The 16,158-nt window shown below is 42.2% G+C and overlaps 1 protein-coding gene across 2 annotated transcripts in view; it reads left to right on the forward strand.

The window, feature by feature from the left end:
- adgrv1 (adhesion G protein-coupled receptor V1) overlaps nt 1-7,979 on the forward strand; it is a 115,177-nt gene extending 107,198 nt beyond the window's left edge. For both annotated transcript variants that reach the window (XM_034595227.1, XM_034595228.1), the window contains 3 exons: nt 694-879; nt 3,260-3,437; nt 7,462-7,979. In XM_034595227.1, coding sequence (XP_034451118.1) covers nt 694-879; nt 3,260-3,437; nt 7,462-7,580 — 483 coding nt within the window. In that variant the 3' untranslated portion in view covers nt 7,581-7,979. The remainder of the gene's footprint in view (nt 1-693; nt 880-3,259; nt 3,438-7,461) is intronic.
- Nucleotides 7,980-16,158: the final 8,179 nt, after the last annotated feature.

The raw sequence follows: 16,158 nt of genomic DNA on the forward strand, positions 1-16,158 counted from the left end.
TTAAAGTTTAAATATGCAACTAAACTTCATGTCACGCAGGGAGCTCTGAGGTTTGGGACAGTTTAGGAGGTTCTCTGCCGCCACTGCTCTGTCTTTTCACTTCAAATTGAACCACAGGCCCTAAATGTGTCTTGAGTCTCTGTGTTTGCGTGCACCTGTATGCACCCACATTCATTCTCCACTCCATTGTGCATTCCATCTCTGTCTGTGGCTGCCGTCATCACCCAACGGATGAGTGTTGTGAAATACAGGAAGGCCCTGTGGTATTTGACACTCTGGTGTTTTGGGGTAATTCACAGCCCGGTGCTGTTGACCAGGAGGATTTGGTAATGACGAGGAAGTGGAGCAGGCAGAAATACCACCGTGCCAATGATGTCATGGCCCGATGATGAAGTCACTCTCCATTAATCAGGCTGGAATAAAAGCTGCTGCTGCTAATGATGTGGAATTAAGGTTTAACTAGTGCAATAGCAATGCATTGCTTAAAAATGCAACCAGTTATTTAATAGTATCAATGTGTACAATTTAATTAAAGCATTTAGTTCTTGGTTCCAAGCCACCATGAAACCTGCCAGCAAATTGACAGACTGTGTGACTGATTTATTCAGGCTTAGACTGATCTTATACGATATTCAGGATTAGAACCGTGGAGATTGTATAACATATTTCTTTTTTCCCCCTCTCTGTCTACAGGGGCTGTATGTGTTTGCCGTGTACTTCGTCATGCACAACCAGCTGTGTTGGCCGACTAAAGCCAGTTACACTGTGGAGATGAACGGCCACGACTCGCCCGACTCTACGTACCAGGGAGGGGGACCCACCACTGTAGGGGGCGACATCAGCAAATCAACCCAGAATCTCATCAGCGCCATGGAGGAGGTATAAGACTTACAGATACTCCCATGCAGAGAGCTATCACAGAGGCTCTGTTCAGATCTGTCTCAGGCGATCCAGTCACACATAGCCTTATCTTTTTAGCTGTGTGAACACATCTGTGGCCACACTGAAGGACCGTTAACTCAGCTGTGCTTCCCACACATTGATTTATTTGTGGCCATCGGCACAATATCAACATCGACCGCAGCAAATCGATTTGCTATTTCTTACCATTTCAAGTGACTAGAATAATGAAGCATTTCAAAGCAGAGCTGCGTGCACACCCACACAACAACATGGCTGAAGATGAGATCATTTGGTCGTCGCAAACAGAAATTATGTACGTGTTTATTTCTACATAGAGCGTGGAAGAGAGATCCAATTAGAAGTTGTTGATGGAGACAAATATGAGTGGCAGGTGTGAACCGACACAGTCAGAGTGTCCACTTGGTTAATATGCCAGGTCACAACAGAGCCAGATACATTCATATAATCAAATATGAATAAAAACATTCTGTACATATAAAATTATATAGATTTAAAGTATTTGTACTCATACTTTTTGGCTCTCATGATGAAAGTCACTTATAGTTTAATTACAGTACGCTACATTTTACACTGTCAACCATATCCATAGGAAATGTATGGGGGTTTTTATGGTCTGGGTCTTATGTATATATGGGCCTCAGTTCCATCGGTTATGCAACCTAAAACTGTCTCAGTTGAAATTATATACCAACCATTGTTGGTGACATATCATTGGACTCTGTTGGAGGAACATCTCTGTATCCCCAGTACTCCCCAACTTTGGTAATAACATGTTAAGTGTTTTGAATGAAAAAACGTCAGTTGGTAAAAGAAATGGGATTTTCCTTCAAAAACAGATTTTCTATCTTTGCGATTTTTTCCCCTCGCCTTCTATCACCTTAATCGCTTTTTTTCTCCCATGCCCTCATTCCCATGGCTCTGTTTGCCCATTCCCGCTCCTCGGTCACACATTTCTCACATCAGCTGAGTGTGGCTCCACTGAGAACATCAGTACTCACTCTCTCAGACACTCACACCCCTCTCTGCCTCGGACTGATTCTCATTATGTAATGTGTGTGTGTGTGTGTGTGTGTGTGTGTGTGTGTGTGTGTGTGTGTGTGTGTGTGTGTGTGTGTGTGTGTGTGTGTGTGTGTGTGTGTGTGTGTGTGTGTAAACGGTCAGTCTTGATACCTCCCACTAACACCCTCATAAACTCCTATTATGACTTTCCTGCCATACAGGCCCATCGCATGCAAACACACATGAAGCACTTCTATAGTCTCCTCGACTAACTTAGTCCTTGGAGAATACCCTATAAGGACTGAGCTGCTGGGAGGAACAGAAAGAAGGAGAGAAAAGGGGGAAGGTTTAACTTCCTTACTCGAGGCCCCCCTCCCTTTTCTTCGGTTATCCCTCCACACATAGGAGTCCAGTAATCTTGTTTTATTCATGAGAAAAATGAAAGATAAGAGCGGCGATCTAAGTCGTAGATGAGTGATTATTTGTGGAGTGGATTGGTTGAAAGGAAATTGAAGTGAGATTAGAATAGGTTTAGTAACGTATAATTTGTGGGGTGAGTGGCTTATTGAAAGGTTTGAGTCATCCACTCGTTGCCTTCTCTTCTCCACCTCCTCCTCCTGCTCCTCCTCCTCTCAAAGTCGAGGTGACCGATCTGAGGGGCCGGGTGGTGCTTTATTCACGTCACCGGGACGCTCTGTACCGGTTATGGCCAAGCTAGCCTAAAAAAACGGAGACATGCACACACATTTATGCATGTGCATGGAAAAATCAGCCATTCATAATTTATGAACACAGTGGAAAACAAGAGATAATGTATTCATGTGGAGAAGAATGAGTGTATAATTGATGTGCTTTTATCATAAGGAAAACCCCCATAGTAACTAATATATGTATACATATATATGTACATCATTGTGCAGGCAGCATCACTTTCATGATGTTCTCAAGGCTGAATCGGTATGAAACCCAAAACCCACTGACCTCACTCTCACCCCATGAACCCTGTGGGTTGGACTTAACTCTTTGGGGTGCTTGGACAACAAGCACTCTGCGTGACCCTAACTCATCACGAGCATGATTACACGGCTGACAGACCCAACCATTCTCTGAATTAAGCATTTACATGTGTGTGTGTGTGTGTGTGTATGTGTGCACTTTGTAAGATGAACTTGAAAAGTGCTGTATAAATAAATGCGCCACTTTGAAGGTAAAACCTAACATCCCACAAATAGGCTGATTGTAACTATAGTACTTATAGTTAATTATGGTGTTTTGCCTGTGTGCATGTTGCTGTGTGTTGGCTCATATGACTGTACTGTGTGTCTGTGTGTGTCAGGTGTCAGCAGACTGGGAGCGAGCGTCTCTGCGGCACAGCAGTCAGCACAGCAGCGTGTTTAAACCCAGCCCTGTGATGGGGACCTACACCACAGAGGGAGGTTTCATCAACACCAACATGGTCACTACTGACGAGGAGTCACAGGAGTTTGATGACCTCATATTTGCCTTAAAAACTGGTGAGGATCCAACCAACACAGAAATGAGATGTCTGTTCAACAGTTTACGGACACAAAAGTTGCATCAACATTACTTCACATCTTCGCCTGAAACGTCAGCATCCTCCTTATAACAACAGATAAATGCAAGTATTTTAGTATAAAACATTCAAAAAAATAATTAAGTTTATCAAGAGAATCACAGAAATAGCAGTGGACCTCTATGTGAGATATATATATATATATACTGAATTTAGCATCCATTAACCAGTTAGCATATGCTAGCCAGACAATCCCATCTTGTACAGGTATGCAGAGAGGGCCACCAATGGGGCGGCTCTCCTGGATCTCAACCCAAGCTTGAAATAATAATAATAATATATAATAATATAAATAAAATGTTGCATCCTCTGCAAAACGTATCCACATGCAAATGTTAGTTGTATGTGATAAGAATATCAATGATCACATAATAACATGAAATATTTTACGTTGCAATTGTAAGTTATGTTAATGTTATAACAAGATTATAGAATATTTTGTTGTAACATGAAAAGTTTGTTGTTATAATTATAAATTATGTCTTCATCTCTTTCTCATATGTGTGTGTGTGTAAAGAAAGTCATTCTGCTGCTGACCTTAAATCTCTCTGCTGCCATGGAAACCATTCTTCCTCTATCGCCATCAATGTTTAATGAGCTGAGGGGCCGAACTGCTTGCTGATATATCACCAACACACACACACACACACACACACACACACACACACACACACACACACACACACACACACACACACACACACACACACACACACACTCACACTCATACAAACACACAGATGCTCCTCTCCTCACTCTCTCAAATCGCTGGGTAAATGCTTCTCTGTGTCTGAATGAGAATCAGCTGGACGACAGCCAACAGGAGCCTGAGTACATCAGGACGCTCCTCTGCTGTCGATGTGAGACAGGAAGACGACTCCACTGGAGTAATTTTCACACATGACAAGACAAGCAGTCTGATGAAGTATAACTCTACAGGCAGGGCCGAGCTGTCTCACCTGAACTGTACTGTCTTCAATACTGAATAAATGCTGCCATTATCATGTCATGAAGAGTTTAGGTGTTTGGTTCTACCTATCATATTACATGCATTGTGAAATGTGAGGGTTATTTGCCAGTCAGTTAAATAAATATTTTCCCTTCATCAGGTTCTTATAAACCTTTGGACACTCAAAGGATACAAGATCAGTTTTAGTGTCAAATCACAAAATTGAGATGTAATGAATATTTTTTATCATAATATATTCTTTATGAACTTCTCTGTGATTGTTCTTGTTCTGAGGATGAAGATCAGCATGATTTAGTGAAGCGGCAAGAATCTTAATTTTGAATCACAAAACCTTTTGGGAAACTAAGTAAAGACATTGAGTAATACTAATCCTAAAATTATGATTTTTTGGGGGGTTTGTTCTTACGTCAGTTTCATCAGGAAATGTGAATTAATCATCAAGTTACTACTGCCATGGACCAAGCAGTCAAGGCAAAAACATCTCTGATGTGATTGTAATTCTTTGGTTATTTATCGCTCATCGTCCCTGTTACTCTCCATTAATGCCAAATAGTTTTTCCTAATGAAAACCATTTAGTCGCTCATCATTTTGAGAGCAGGAGTCTGTGGTCACTCTGGGAGAGATAAGAAACAGGTAGTTAAGATAAACAGACCACACTGATTAGACCCTGAATTTTATTGGACTGATTCAGGTCAGATTAAATTTCTTTGTCATTCTCCTGAGATTCTGGAATAATCATCAACAGCTATTGAGCGGCTCTTGGACTCTGATGGTTTTAAGCTCATTAAAGCTGCAGTCCTGAGGTCTGGTTGGACGCCCTGTCTGGGACGCAGCAGGCTTTACATTTTGAAACCTACATCAAACTTGACTTTGCTGTTTGAGTCGTGCATCCCAAAAAGACATTGTATGTGAAACACAAATGGCCCGAGGCTCCAGACATTCTCCGGAGTTTCTCCTGCCGGCCCCCTAGTAGAGAATCCAGATATTGTCCAGGTGAGAATAGAGCAGGAGATCCTCCGGAGGATTCACAGCGTGCGAGTGGGCTTGTTGGTGACATTTCTAACACGCACGCATGATGAAAAAGAGAAGCCATACAGGTATAAGATGAAGATATTAACTTAGAAAGACAGGGATATTCGAGAGCTTTTTGGTTGTTTGGTGATACAGACGTTGGCCTGAATCACCATATGAAACTAAATCACGTTATCTCTGCAGTAGAATTCATATGTTACATCCTGCATGCTGCGCCACCCCTCACCTGAACACTCCGGAGATTTCTGTGTTGTTGTGAAGGCGTCTGAGCAGAGAATCTCCAGCTGAATCGTATGGTGACCAGATCAAATTGAACAAGACAAGTGTGTTTAGACGTGTGTGTGTCCTGAGTCCGTGTGCCGTTCAACCTTAGATACCCTTTGGAGCTGCAGCGAACAAACCAGGGGAGTTATTGCTCCTCTTTTCTGCAAGCTCAGCAGATTGAAGCAATCATTCATATTATTCAGTGTGGCAAAGAGGCAACTTTGCAAGATTTAATTAAGTCAAAGCAGTTGGCTCCTCGCAAGTCTCTGGCAGGGCCTCAGGAATATGTAACTCTCCACCGGACACCTGATCTTAAAATAGAACGCTAACTCGAAAGTTGAGTTATAAAAATAGAAGAAAATCAATCAGCAGATAAACTTGGGTTATGTACATAAACTCCTCTGTTGAAACTGCATTTTTGCTCCACGGGTCACAAGGACATGTTTCTGTTTCACCCTTCCCCTGGTGACCTCCACCTTCTCTTTGTCCATATGTGTCACGCTGGATTTATAACCATGTTTAATCTCGACCGGTCAGTCAGCAGGAAAGATAATTTGAGAATCACAATTACATAACTGTCTGACGGGGTCAGTAACTCGTGCTGTAATGAGGGTCTTCACACCTCATTTGGTTGTGAACCATTAACACACACACACACACGCACACATCATGACTGAGGTCTGGACATTGACATGTTGGTTTTACTGTTTAACCAGCAGTTCTCTGCATGAAGGATCATAAGTCTGGAAACTCCTCTGGTTATGTCACATAGCGCCTCATTCTAAAGGTTACAGTTCAAGGCATAGGGCAAAGAATTGAAGGTAGGACACATAATACTGTATATAAATACATGTCTCTGCTGACAGTGCATCATGCTGATGTGTGATATATGATACTGATAATTCCCAGCCCAAGAAATATTCTAAAATTATTCAAAAAATGTAATCAAATGAACAAATGTTGTTCTTCTGAGAAATGAGAAAAGTTTAGATATGTCTAAATGTGTGCACAGTCATTTTTGTAGCAGAGCTGTAGTTCATACAAAACGTATTCATTAAAGTGTTAAAAAAATCATGTTTTGCAGCGTGGAGAAATCCTTGCAGCGGTTGCTAGATTGATTTAAAGATGGAGAGATATCTCTTGTGTCTTAGTCCGTTGCCTTTGAACACTCCAAACTCTCCTCAACTCATTTGTATACATGCTGTCTGTAGTAGGGTCACTTTTTATGACCATAGAAAAAACGTACTATATGTCATAACTTTACATTATGTCATTATTTTTCCCAAAAGGCCTGTTGTGTGCGTCATCCTTTGACAGATAAAGAGTCGCTCTGTGTGCCTCCCTGTTCTCATTTACAGCTCGTTACCATGACTGATCAGAAACAGGCCATTACGCTCCCTGATAACCCACAGTTTACGACTTACAGAATTAGATAATACCATGGTGGCACTAATAAGACAAATGTGACAGATGATTAGCACTGGAACTGATTAGCACCAGAGATTTGTTGCACTGAACCAACAAGGCTGTTTGTTGCCCTGATGGTGACTAAGGGATATGTAATACATGGTGTATATATAATCGTGCATATATATAAATTTTGATACATGAATGGAAATTAAGCTAATCATGTTTTTACGGATTGAGGGTTAATTCATCTTTTTGTGTCTCTTTTAGGGACCGGCCTTAATATCAGCGATAGCGAGTCCATCCCCGGAAGCCACGACGGCGGAAGCATGAGCAACTCCCAAATCGTTGAGCTGAGACGAATCCCAATCGCAGACACACACCTCTAACCTTCTCACCTCACACACATCCCATGGCCTCTATTCTTCTTATCAGAGAGAAAAAATTACAACCCAGTATTTTTATATTCCGAAATGCTTTTGCACTAAAAAACCCTTTTTTAATGGAACATTTCCATATAGATGTTTGATACTGTATGCGATTTTTACTGTACATTTTTTTATATGTATGTATATATATATAATCCTATACAGAAATGTTTCACTAAATTAATTTTTAAAAGTCCCTGATGGTTTTCTGAATGTATATTTGGATTTTTATGTTTTGTTGTTCTGTAGTGACCTAGAAAATGAAATAGCCAGCTGTGCCCTATTTAGTACAACTTCTGCTGCTGAGGATGGAAATTGTGTAACATAGTTAATAAATAATTTACTATATATTTTACATTTGAATGTGCTGATTAAGTTTTTTGTGGCTCATAACTCGCTAAAAGACAGCGGTTTACTACAGGAGTGGGTGGGGGGGTGCTCGCTGATGGTTATGTAAGTAAGCCACTGTGGGGTCAGAGGTCACACCCTCATGGAGGATGGTTTGTTTTGTTGATGAGTGGAGTCTGAACATTGGAGCTGAGAAGTGTGGAGCGTGTAAAAGTTGAATCCGTCTGTGATCTGCTCCGTGAAGAACCTGTGACCCCTTCCAGCCCTACAACAGCAGCTTTGAACCTCTTGGAATCCACTGTCTGTTTGACCCTTGCACTGACTTTTAACCTCTGCTCTCCCCTACCTCAGACAGACTTCTGAACTTGGTTAGTGGCAGCATGAGAGGCCGTTACTTTTCTCTGCTTATGAGCAAGAATGTGAAGCTTGCAAGAGAAGACGTCAGACACACGCTGGAGTTTGAGGATCATCCAGCGATCCATTTGTCGCCAGCCCCTCTCTCGTTACAGCCAATCTGCCAGGTTCCTGGTGGATGGTTGAGGTCGTGATCCCAGTAGATAATGAGAAAGCAGCAGCAGCAGTAGCGGGAGATGAGTGTGCTGCTTGGAGATATTCTGAAAATAAGAACCAGCTAGACAGTGGTGTCTCTTGATGAACCTCCCGGCCACTTGCCAATGGTTTTATTCTCCTCCCTGCAGCCAGGAATTTCATTGCTCTTAATGAATCAGTGTGTAGAATTTAGTGAAATTTCATGTTGTAGCTGAATACCCCTCCCCTCACCCTCCCCTTCCAAACATGAAGGAGAACCTGTGGTAACCTTCAGTTGTCATAAAAACTCAAAAGGTGTTTAGATTGTCCAGTTTGGACGACTGTAAAAAAATGGCGGCCTCCGTAAAGAGGACCCACTCCCGATGTAAATATAAACTATTTAAATATTAAGGGTCCATTCTGGGGTAAGGAAAACAATAATTCGTACAATTTAGATGAAACACACTAGTGAAAACATCACTAGGATTATCTTACACACGGAACCTTTACATTTATAATAACAAATTTCTTGCTTTTCCAGGAAAAAGCTGCAAGCAAATTGTGTCCAGAATGTAGAGTTGAGATGTTTCTCAGACACCTTCACCATGAAAAATGTAAAGAAAAATCTCAGAGCACTACACTGTTTGGTGTGCTTGCCAACTCGCTGTCTCCTACAAGGTGATTACATCACTTTGAGACCCATTGTTTAAGCGCCAGTCGTTTTCCTCTGGGATTTGAATGGAAAACGTCGCTGTAATGAGCAAAGAAGTCATTACTTCATTTAAGATAACGCTCAACAGTCTAATGGGTGTGTTTTCTCCTGCTGCAAAGGAGCTTGTAATAGTGCAGTGCAAACTTTTGATTGTCATGCAGCATTTCTAAGATGGTTTTAATTGTTTAGTTCCTTCGATGAAAGCAGTAAAGACACAAGTGATTCATTTTCATGCATTATTGCAGCCTGCCATCATGGCGACATTACAGCTCCAATGTATTCCCAGTGTGCATCCTCTGGGGGTTACTGCATTGCCTGTAGACTGCATTATGTCATCATTGTTCATGAGATATGGTGATAACAACATGAGTACATTTAGAGGCTGCAAGAGAACAAGGAATTCCCTGACCTTTGATCAGATGTGCGGATGAGTACTGCATTAAAAGTGCTGATGACTAGTTACCCCAGTGCACACCGCATTTTAAAGTCCATATGTTAGTTATGTAATCATTTTGACTGTCACATTTTTATCTTATATTTTTCATGTATCTCAGACTGTAAGGCAAACATGTCAATGTGGAAGTCCTCGGCCTCTTCTGGCCTGTGCACCCTCTCCATATTTCTGTGTCCATGGCGAATGGCATGAGGGGAGAGAGCAGACAACCAGGCAACAGCTGATTCATGTGAATCTCTGCGTGAAGGAGTACATCCTTGATGCAGGGTCATCTGACAGAGTAAAGGAGGGGAAACAGTAAGCACAGCACATAATCCCATCAGTCATGTCCTACTTCCGAAGCTATCTGGGATCTCCCTCTTTAGCACTTCCCTTTGCCTTGTTGATCAAGTTTGAATGACTTGATGAAAAACGAATCCATGAGTCTGACACAATATTTGTTAGAAAAGGAGATGAAGTTACACCACCAAACAAAAAGAAACGACATTGTGTTTATTTATATACTTCATATGACGTTCAGCTGACGTTTATTATGACAACCACCATCTCCATGTATCAAACCGTTCTTTAAATTCAATGTGAAGGGTGTGAATTTCTGAAACATGATAATGTCACCGCTCAACTGTTTTCTGTTGCTCTTTTATTCTGCAACGCAATGAACGTAAGAAAATCCTCTTTTGATTCAAAGTGCACAGTTCAGGTGAACACACACTAGTCAAGCCTTTTACTAGACATTACAATGCCTTGTCTCAGAAGACAATGCACTGACCCAGTTTCACACATACAGTAGAGCCTGGCACCAACAGCCTTTGTTCAATCAATTCATGGGGTCATGTGATCGGAGCCTGACGAATTAGGGAAGGCTTTGTCGTGATTGAAAAGATCCAATCAGCAAGCGGTTGTGAGTGTCTATGTCATTGTTTCCAAACATCTCCATTTCTGCCCGTCCAGATGAAAACAAACCACCGGAGGTTTCAAACGAACCCGGGGGCCAGCTGTGTTTCCAAACTTCTCCGTTAAAGGGTCTCTAAAACTCTGTGGAAGTGTGGACGCCGGGCGTGTCTGGAGCAGAGCTGATGTGTTTTCAAGCGAAAAAACCTGGTAGTATGGATACAGCCTCAGCCAGACAGTGAGTCAGGAGTCGCTGTGACACTGAGAGAAAAATAATAACATGTTGCCCCCGTCAACCTTTTTTTTTCTTCACATCCTTACAATGATCTGTGCTGCACATAATTCAACCTCCCGTGAAAGAGTACGGCAAAAAGCACAGCCACCATTAGAACCATGAGTGGAATAATTATAATACGTAACTTTATTATCGATAATTTGAATTTGATTAAATTGAATTAAATTATTCTCAGCATAAATAACACTACCAGGCACTCCTGATCAGATTAAAACGAGAAGTAGCAAAGCGTCAGACACAGACAGACGTAGGAAACGTTTCTTGCCCCTCACTTTGACTTACCCAACAGATCAGACCCAACGTTCTAACAGATACTGCTGAGCAAGCGCAACTGTCTAAATCCGTGACCTCGTGACTCAGTCGAGTTCAGGGACGGTGGATTTGCGTTGCTAGTACGCATTTGTGAATGTCTGTATTACGCACATGGCGCTTGTTCACCCATTACATTCCTCATGCTCCTGTCAGCCTTCCGTGAAACACGCCACATCGCCAAAAAGAGAAGTCTACGTCACAGAGTCAGCAGAAGCTTCAGTCATGTATGCAGATGAACCGAGGAGACTGAGGGCTAAACACGATTAAATGAGCTTTTTTTACATGTGTTTGCATATGTTAAACTAATGTTCCCGTCTTTCCTCATGTCCACAGGAGGTAGCAGACAATCAGCTCAGTGAGGACATGATGCAAATATGTTCCCACATCAGTGAACATGTATGTATGTATGTGTGTGTGTGTGTGTGTGTGTGTGTGTGTGTGTGTGTGTGTATCATCTTAATGAGGAGCACATTGTATGGCACCTCTTTAAAGAGCAAATGAAAACCTTGTCTATTATGAGACAGGAGCGTGCTTCTCTTTCTACACATAACAAGGCAAAGTGTACATCTTGTTCTCCTCTGTTTAATACATTACACTCAACGCTGCAATGGTGGGTGTGACGTGTGTGTGCAGGTGTCCCACTGGTGCTGCTGAATAGACACACATTCATGGGGTTGAGTGTGTGTCTATTCCTGGGTGATTAGATGAAGACTTTGGCCTCTACGGTCTAATATGGAAGCAGGGAAGAGTCAATACCATTTTTATTAAAAGATATACGTTACTTTTTGTCAGATATGGGTAAAAAATTCAAGATTTTACAGGTCAAATGTGCCATTTTTAAAAAGATTTATTTTTTATTTTTCTGCGATTGCGGCAGCTCAGCTAGCTCGTTTGCTTTAACACCAGCGTGCAATGAATCCTGACATAGGTTGGCCCAAGAAAGATCCTCGCATTTGATCCATGGTTTGCTCTGAAATATCGGCATTTCTCTGACGCTTTTGTTGAAGAATCCAATATTGCTTAGTTTTGCCACTGTGACACAATCGTGTTCCCAAGGGATGCGGCCCCTGAATTGGGACACAGCTGAAGATTCACAAACTACACTGAAAGCAAAGTCTAAACCAATAATGTCTTTGAATTCCCCACTTCCTCTTTCTATTCACTTAAAATTAATTTCAGAGACTTTGCACAAACTTAATTAAAATAGACGGGAGGCACTTGAGCAGTTGGACGCCGTTCGTATTTTCAGGTCAGGTCAGATAACACGACCTTTGAACTCTTTCCGTCGTCTGACTCCAAAGGTCAGGCAGATTAAAAAGAGAGCCTTGTGGAGATGTAGCCAGGAGCACTGGAGCAAACAGGATGTCTTCAGCTGTAGACATAGACATCATAGAGCTAAACAGCATGCTAAAATTTGCGGGGTTATTGATTGGAGTTGACAAGAGGGGTCTAGCGGAGAAGTTCTGAATGGCGAATCCAACTGTAGTGAAGAAAAGAAAGGAAAGATGGAACAGAGAAGACAGACTTTCCCTTTGGTCTGTTCCTAAATGTGTCTTTGATGCCCCTTGTTGTTTCTCTGCCATATTACAATGTGCGCAGTGTGTTGTAGCTGCAGGCTGCCACTGCTCTATGAAATGTGATTCTGCAAAATGAAAGGCAATACTGTCCGTTGAGGCCTCGTCGACTTGGCTGCCCGTAGGGGCCTAAAGGCAGAGTTGAAGGTAGCCAACAGGCGTAAACATATCATGTCTTCAAACAACACTCTAGTCTCGTTCTCACTATGCTGTCTGGTTGGCACGAAAACTAGATCAACCCCCCCCCCCCCTCTCTGGGGTATGCGTCTGCTTGTGCTTATCTGTATGTAATTGAATGTACAGCCATGCATCTGTTCATCCATATTAGTCTACGCTGTATCGTCCCTCATCACTCGCCTGGGCTCGAGCGCTATTGACACCGTATACATGCTTTCATGTGCTTGGAAGTTGACACAGGAGCTATAGCCTCCAGGTTGCAGTATATATTTTTAACCTCCCGACCAGCCACCTGATATAGTGGTCACGTTTGGATAGATGATTTGTTTTGCTGGAAACATAAACGTCCGAGGTCCACAAATCATTAGAAGCAGTTCTGAAAAGTGTCCAGCTGCACTTTTATAGCCAGTGTTGATTCGTATGCAAGAAAGGATCAGAGCTGTGTGTGTGTTGTTTTATGTGCACTGCCATAAACAGGGCTATATGTTCCACTGCAGGTCAGTCGATAGAGATAGCCTTGCTGTCACCACCACTATACCCATCGCTTGAGTGAGTGAGTGAGTGAGTGTGTGTGTGTGTGTGTGTGTGTGTGTGTGTGTGTGTGTGTGTGTGTGTGTGTGTGTGTGTGTGTGTGTGTGTGTGTGTGTGTGCGTGCGTGCGTGCGTGCGTGCGTGCGTGCGTGCGTGCGTGCGTGCGTGCGCGCGCGTGTATTAAGCAGATTACAAGCAGAGCAGAGAGAGAAAGTATTTCAGAGTCACCAGCTTTCTATGTTGAGGAGTAACGTCGGTCACCAGACACTTTTCTGACTTCTCTCTCTCTCTCTCTCTCTCTCTCTCTCTCTCTCTCTCTCTCTCTCTCTCTCTCACTCCCTCCCTCCCTGTGCGGAGGGCATTGCTCAGCAGGCTGAGACCAGTTCTTGCTTATCACCCTCCAGTTGCTTTTGCTGTCACGCCTTAATACATGTGAAGGAACAATATGTGCCCACCTGTCATCTTCTGATCATTCATTGTGACCACATTCACGACCATGACCGCCATCGTCATCATCACCTCGAACTTAACTGATCCATCAATCATTCCATCTCAGATCAGTGGAGAGGAGATTAAGGTGGTGACGTAGTACACGTGTACTGGTCTTATTGCAAATCACTAACTCTCCTGGGACCAATGTGCTCATGTAATTTAAAAAGAAATCAAAAATTGTCATGTTGATAATTGCCTACTTTCTTTGGGAAGTTGGGAGTATCCGGTGTTATTGTGTTGTCTGCTGCTATGGACTCTATTCAACATCCCTCAACATTAAGAAAAATTGTGACCATCTGTGGGAAAATCCTGGGGATACTGGGGGGGGGGGGGGGCTCTACCACCTGTACCTGACCAGGCTCATTGTAAAGGCAGGCAAGGTGTGCAGGGATATATCCAGCCTGGTTGGAGGTAAAGGTAAAGGTAGCCCAATATCAAAAAACAACTGAGCAGAGGCGGATTTCTGAAGTACACAATGTGTTTGAACCAAGGAACCATTTTCAAAATATATTCAACGATTGAATGATTAATCAAAGCTATAGAGCTATGAGTAAACAAGGAATGACTAAAATGTGAACCTCACTGAATCAGAAATTGTGTGTTTGACATATAATTGGCCCCACTGTGTAAATTCCGGCCCAAAAATCCTAGATCCACCACTGCAACTGAATCAAACTAATTTGTTCCCATGGCAATAGTTCAATTAAATAATATATAATATACTATAATAATATACAATCACTTATTTTATGATTCAAACTGGTTTACAGTTTTGTAACTTTAATTGTCTGCTTGTGATGATAGTTATAATGTCTGCTACATATTATCTTGATAGCGATGTCTTTAAATAGTTTTTGTGCTGTATAACATAATGCCACTTGGAGGATTTCAAAGTTTTCTAAGTCTAATCATCACCAGTATCAGAAGCAGCAGCATGATGATAATAAATTCCATTTTTAGTTCCTAATTTATTTTCTGATGTGTCCTCTTCTCACCAGTTAACAAGCAAACAAGAATAAGTAGTTCCGTCATTCAAATGAGTAAATGTTGTTTGTGTGCGGTGGAGGACTTTCTGACCTCAGAGGTGAGGATGCACTCTATAAATACCACACCCGAAGCACAATAAGTGGAAATGTGGGCTATCGCGCAGGCACATATCACACACAGCAGTTGTATTAGCATTAACAGGCACGCCTATCAGATAACAGGCCACTGCAAAGGACAACAACCAAGCAGGATTAAAAGAGGAAGGGCGTATAGGAGGAGGGCTGCTGTCGTGGAGCGATACAGAGGGAAACCAGCAGTGACCTCAGAGGAGAGTTGTGTGACCTTTCCGAGGGAAGTGACACATCAGAGGGAGAAAGTCACCATGTCACACTGGTTCCTCTGTGTGTACTCAGCCAGACTCAGCTGGTTTGATCTGCATCAGCAGCAGCGTTTGCACGAAGCAGAGTAACCAGCCCAGTCAGGCTCTGACCGCATGTACGAGAACAATATCAGTTATTGTTGCGTGTCTGTGAAGAAATGTCAGATGGAAGCCAGTCGGAGCAGGATCTGAGGGTTGGTGGTGGGGAGGCTGACTGACTGACTGACCGGCCCGGAACAATGGAGCTACTGTGAATACCTAAGAAGAAAAAGGCCACTGATGAGAGCAGAAGTGAAAATTTCATTAAGCCTTAACTTCTCTCTTCCACATTCCCATGACTTCCCCTCCAGCCACATGCTCTGACAGAGAGTCTGACTTCCTGCAGCCAAGAACTGGGAGTGTTTTTTAAATAAATCTGGTTAAATAACAAGAGCAGAGTTCCAGTAAATATTTTTTTCTAGTACATCCCTCTCACACAGATCTCTCACCTCGATGTTACACCAGGGTCCAATCAGAGTTAATGTGCTACTTTTTTTACGTGTGTCATGCTTCATAGGTCATATTGTTCGCAGTCGCCCACCTGTTGTTCGTTTTCGGCAGATGATGCAGTGCGAGGTCTTAATAGCATTACAGTTAGCCGTGTGGGTGTTTTGATCGACCACGGTAATAATAATTAACCTGAAATGTGTTTGTGCCTGTTGAAATTCTTTATTCATGTCGACAGGTAAATTAGACTTAATTAACTACATAAAAACAACACAAGTTCACTACAACACTGATAAATTTAGAATTTCCCAATGTCATAATGTTTAAATTATGGTCATCAACAGTATATGTTGTTTTGATGAATGTTATTATTA

Source organism: Hippoglossus hippoglossus, chromosome 9 (genome assembly GCF_009819705.1).
Source record: "Hippoglossus hippoglossus isolate fHipHip1 chromosome 9, fHipHip1.pri, whole genome shotgun sequence".
In the NCBI taxonomy this organism is placed as follows: Eukaryota; Metazoa; Chordata; class Actinopteri; order Pleuronectiformes; family Pleuronectidae; genus Hippoglossus; species Hippoglossus hippoglossus.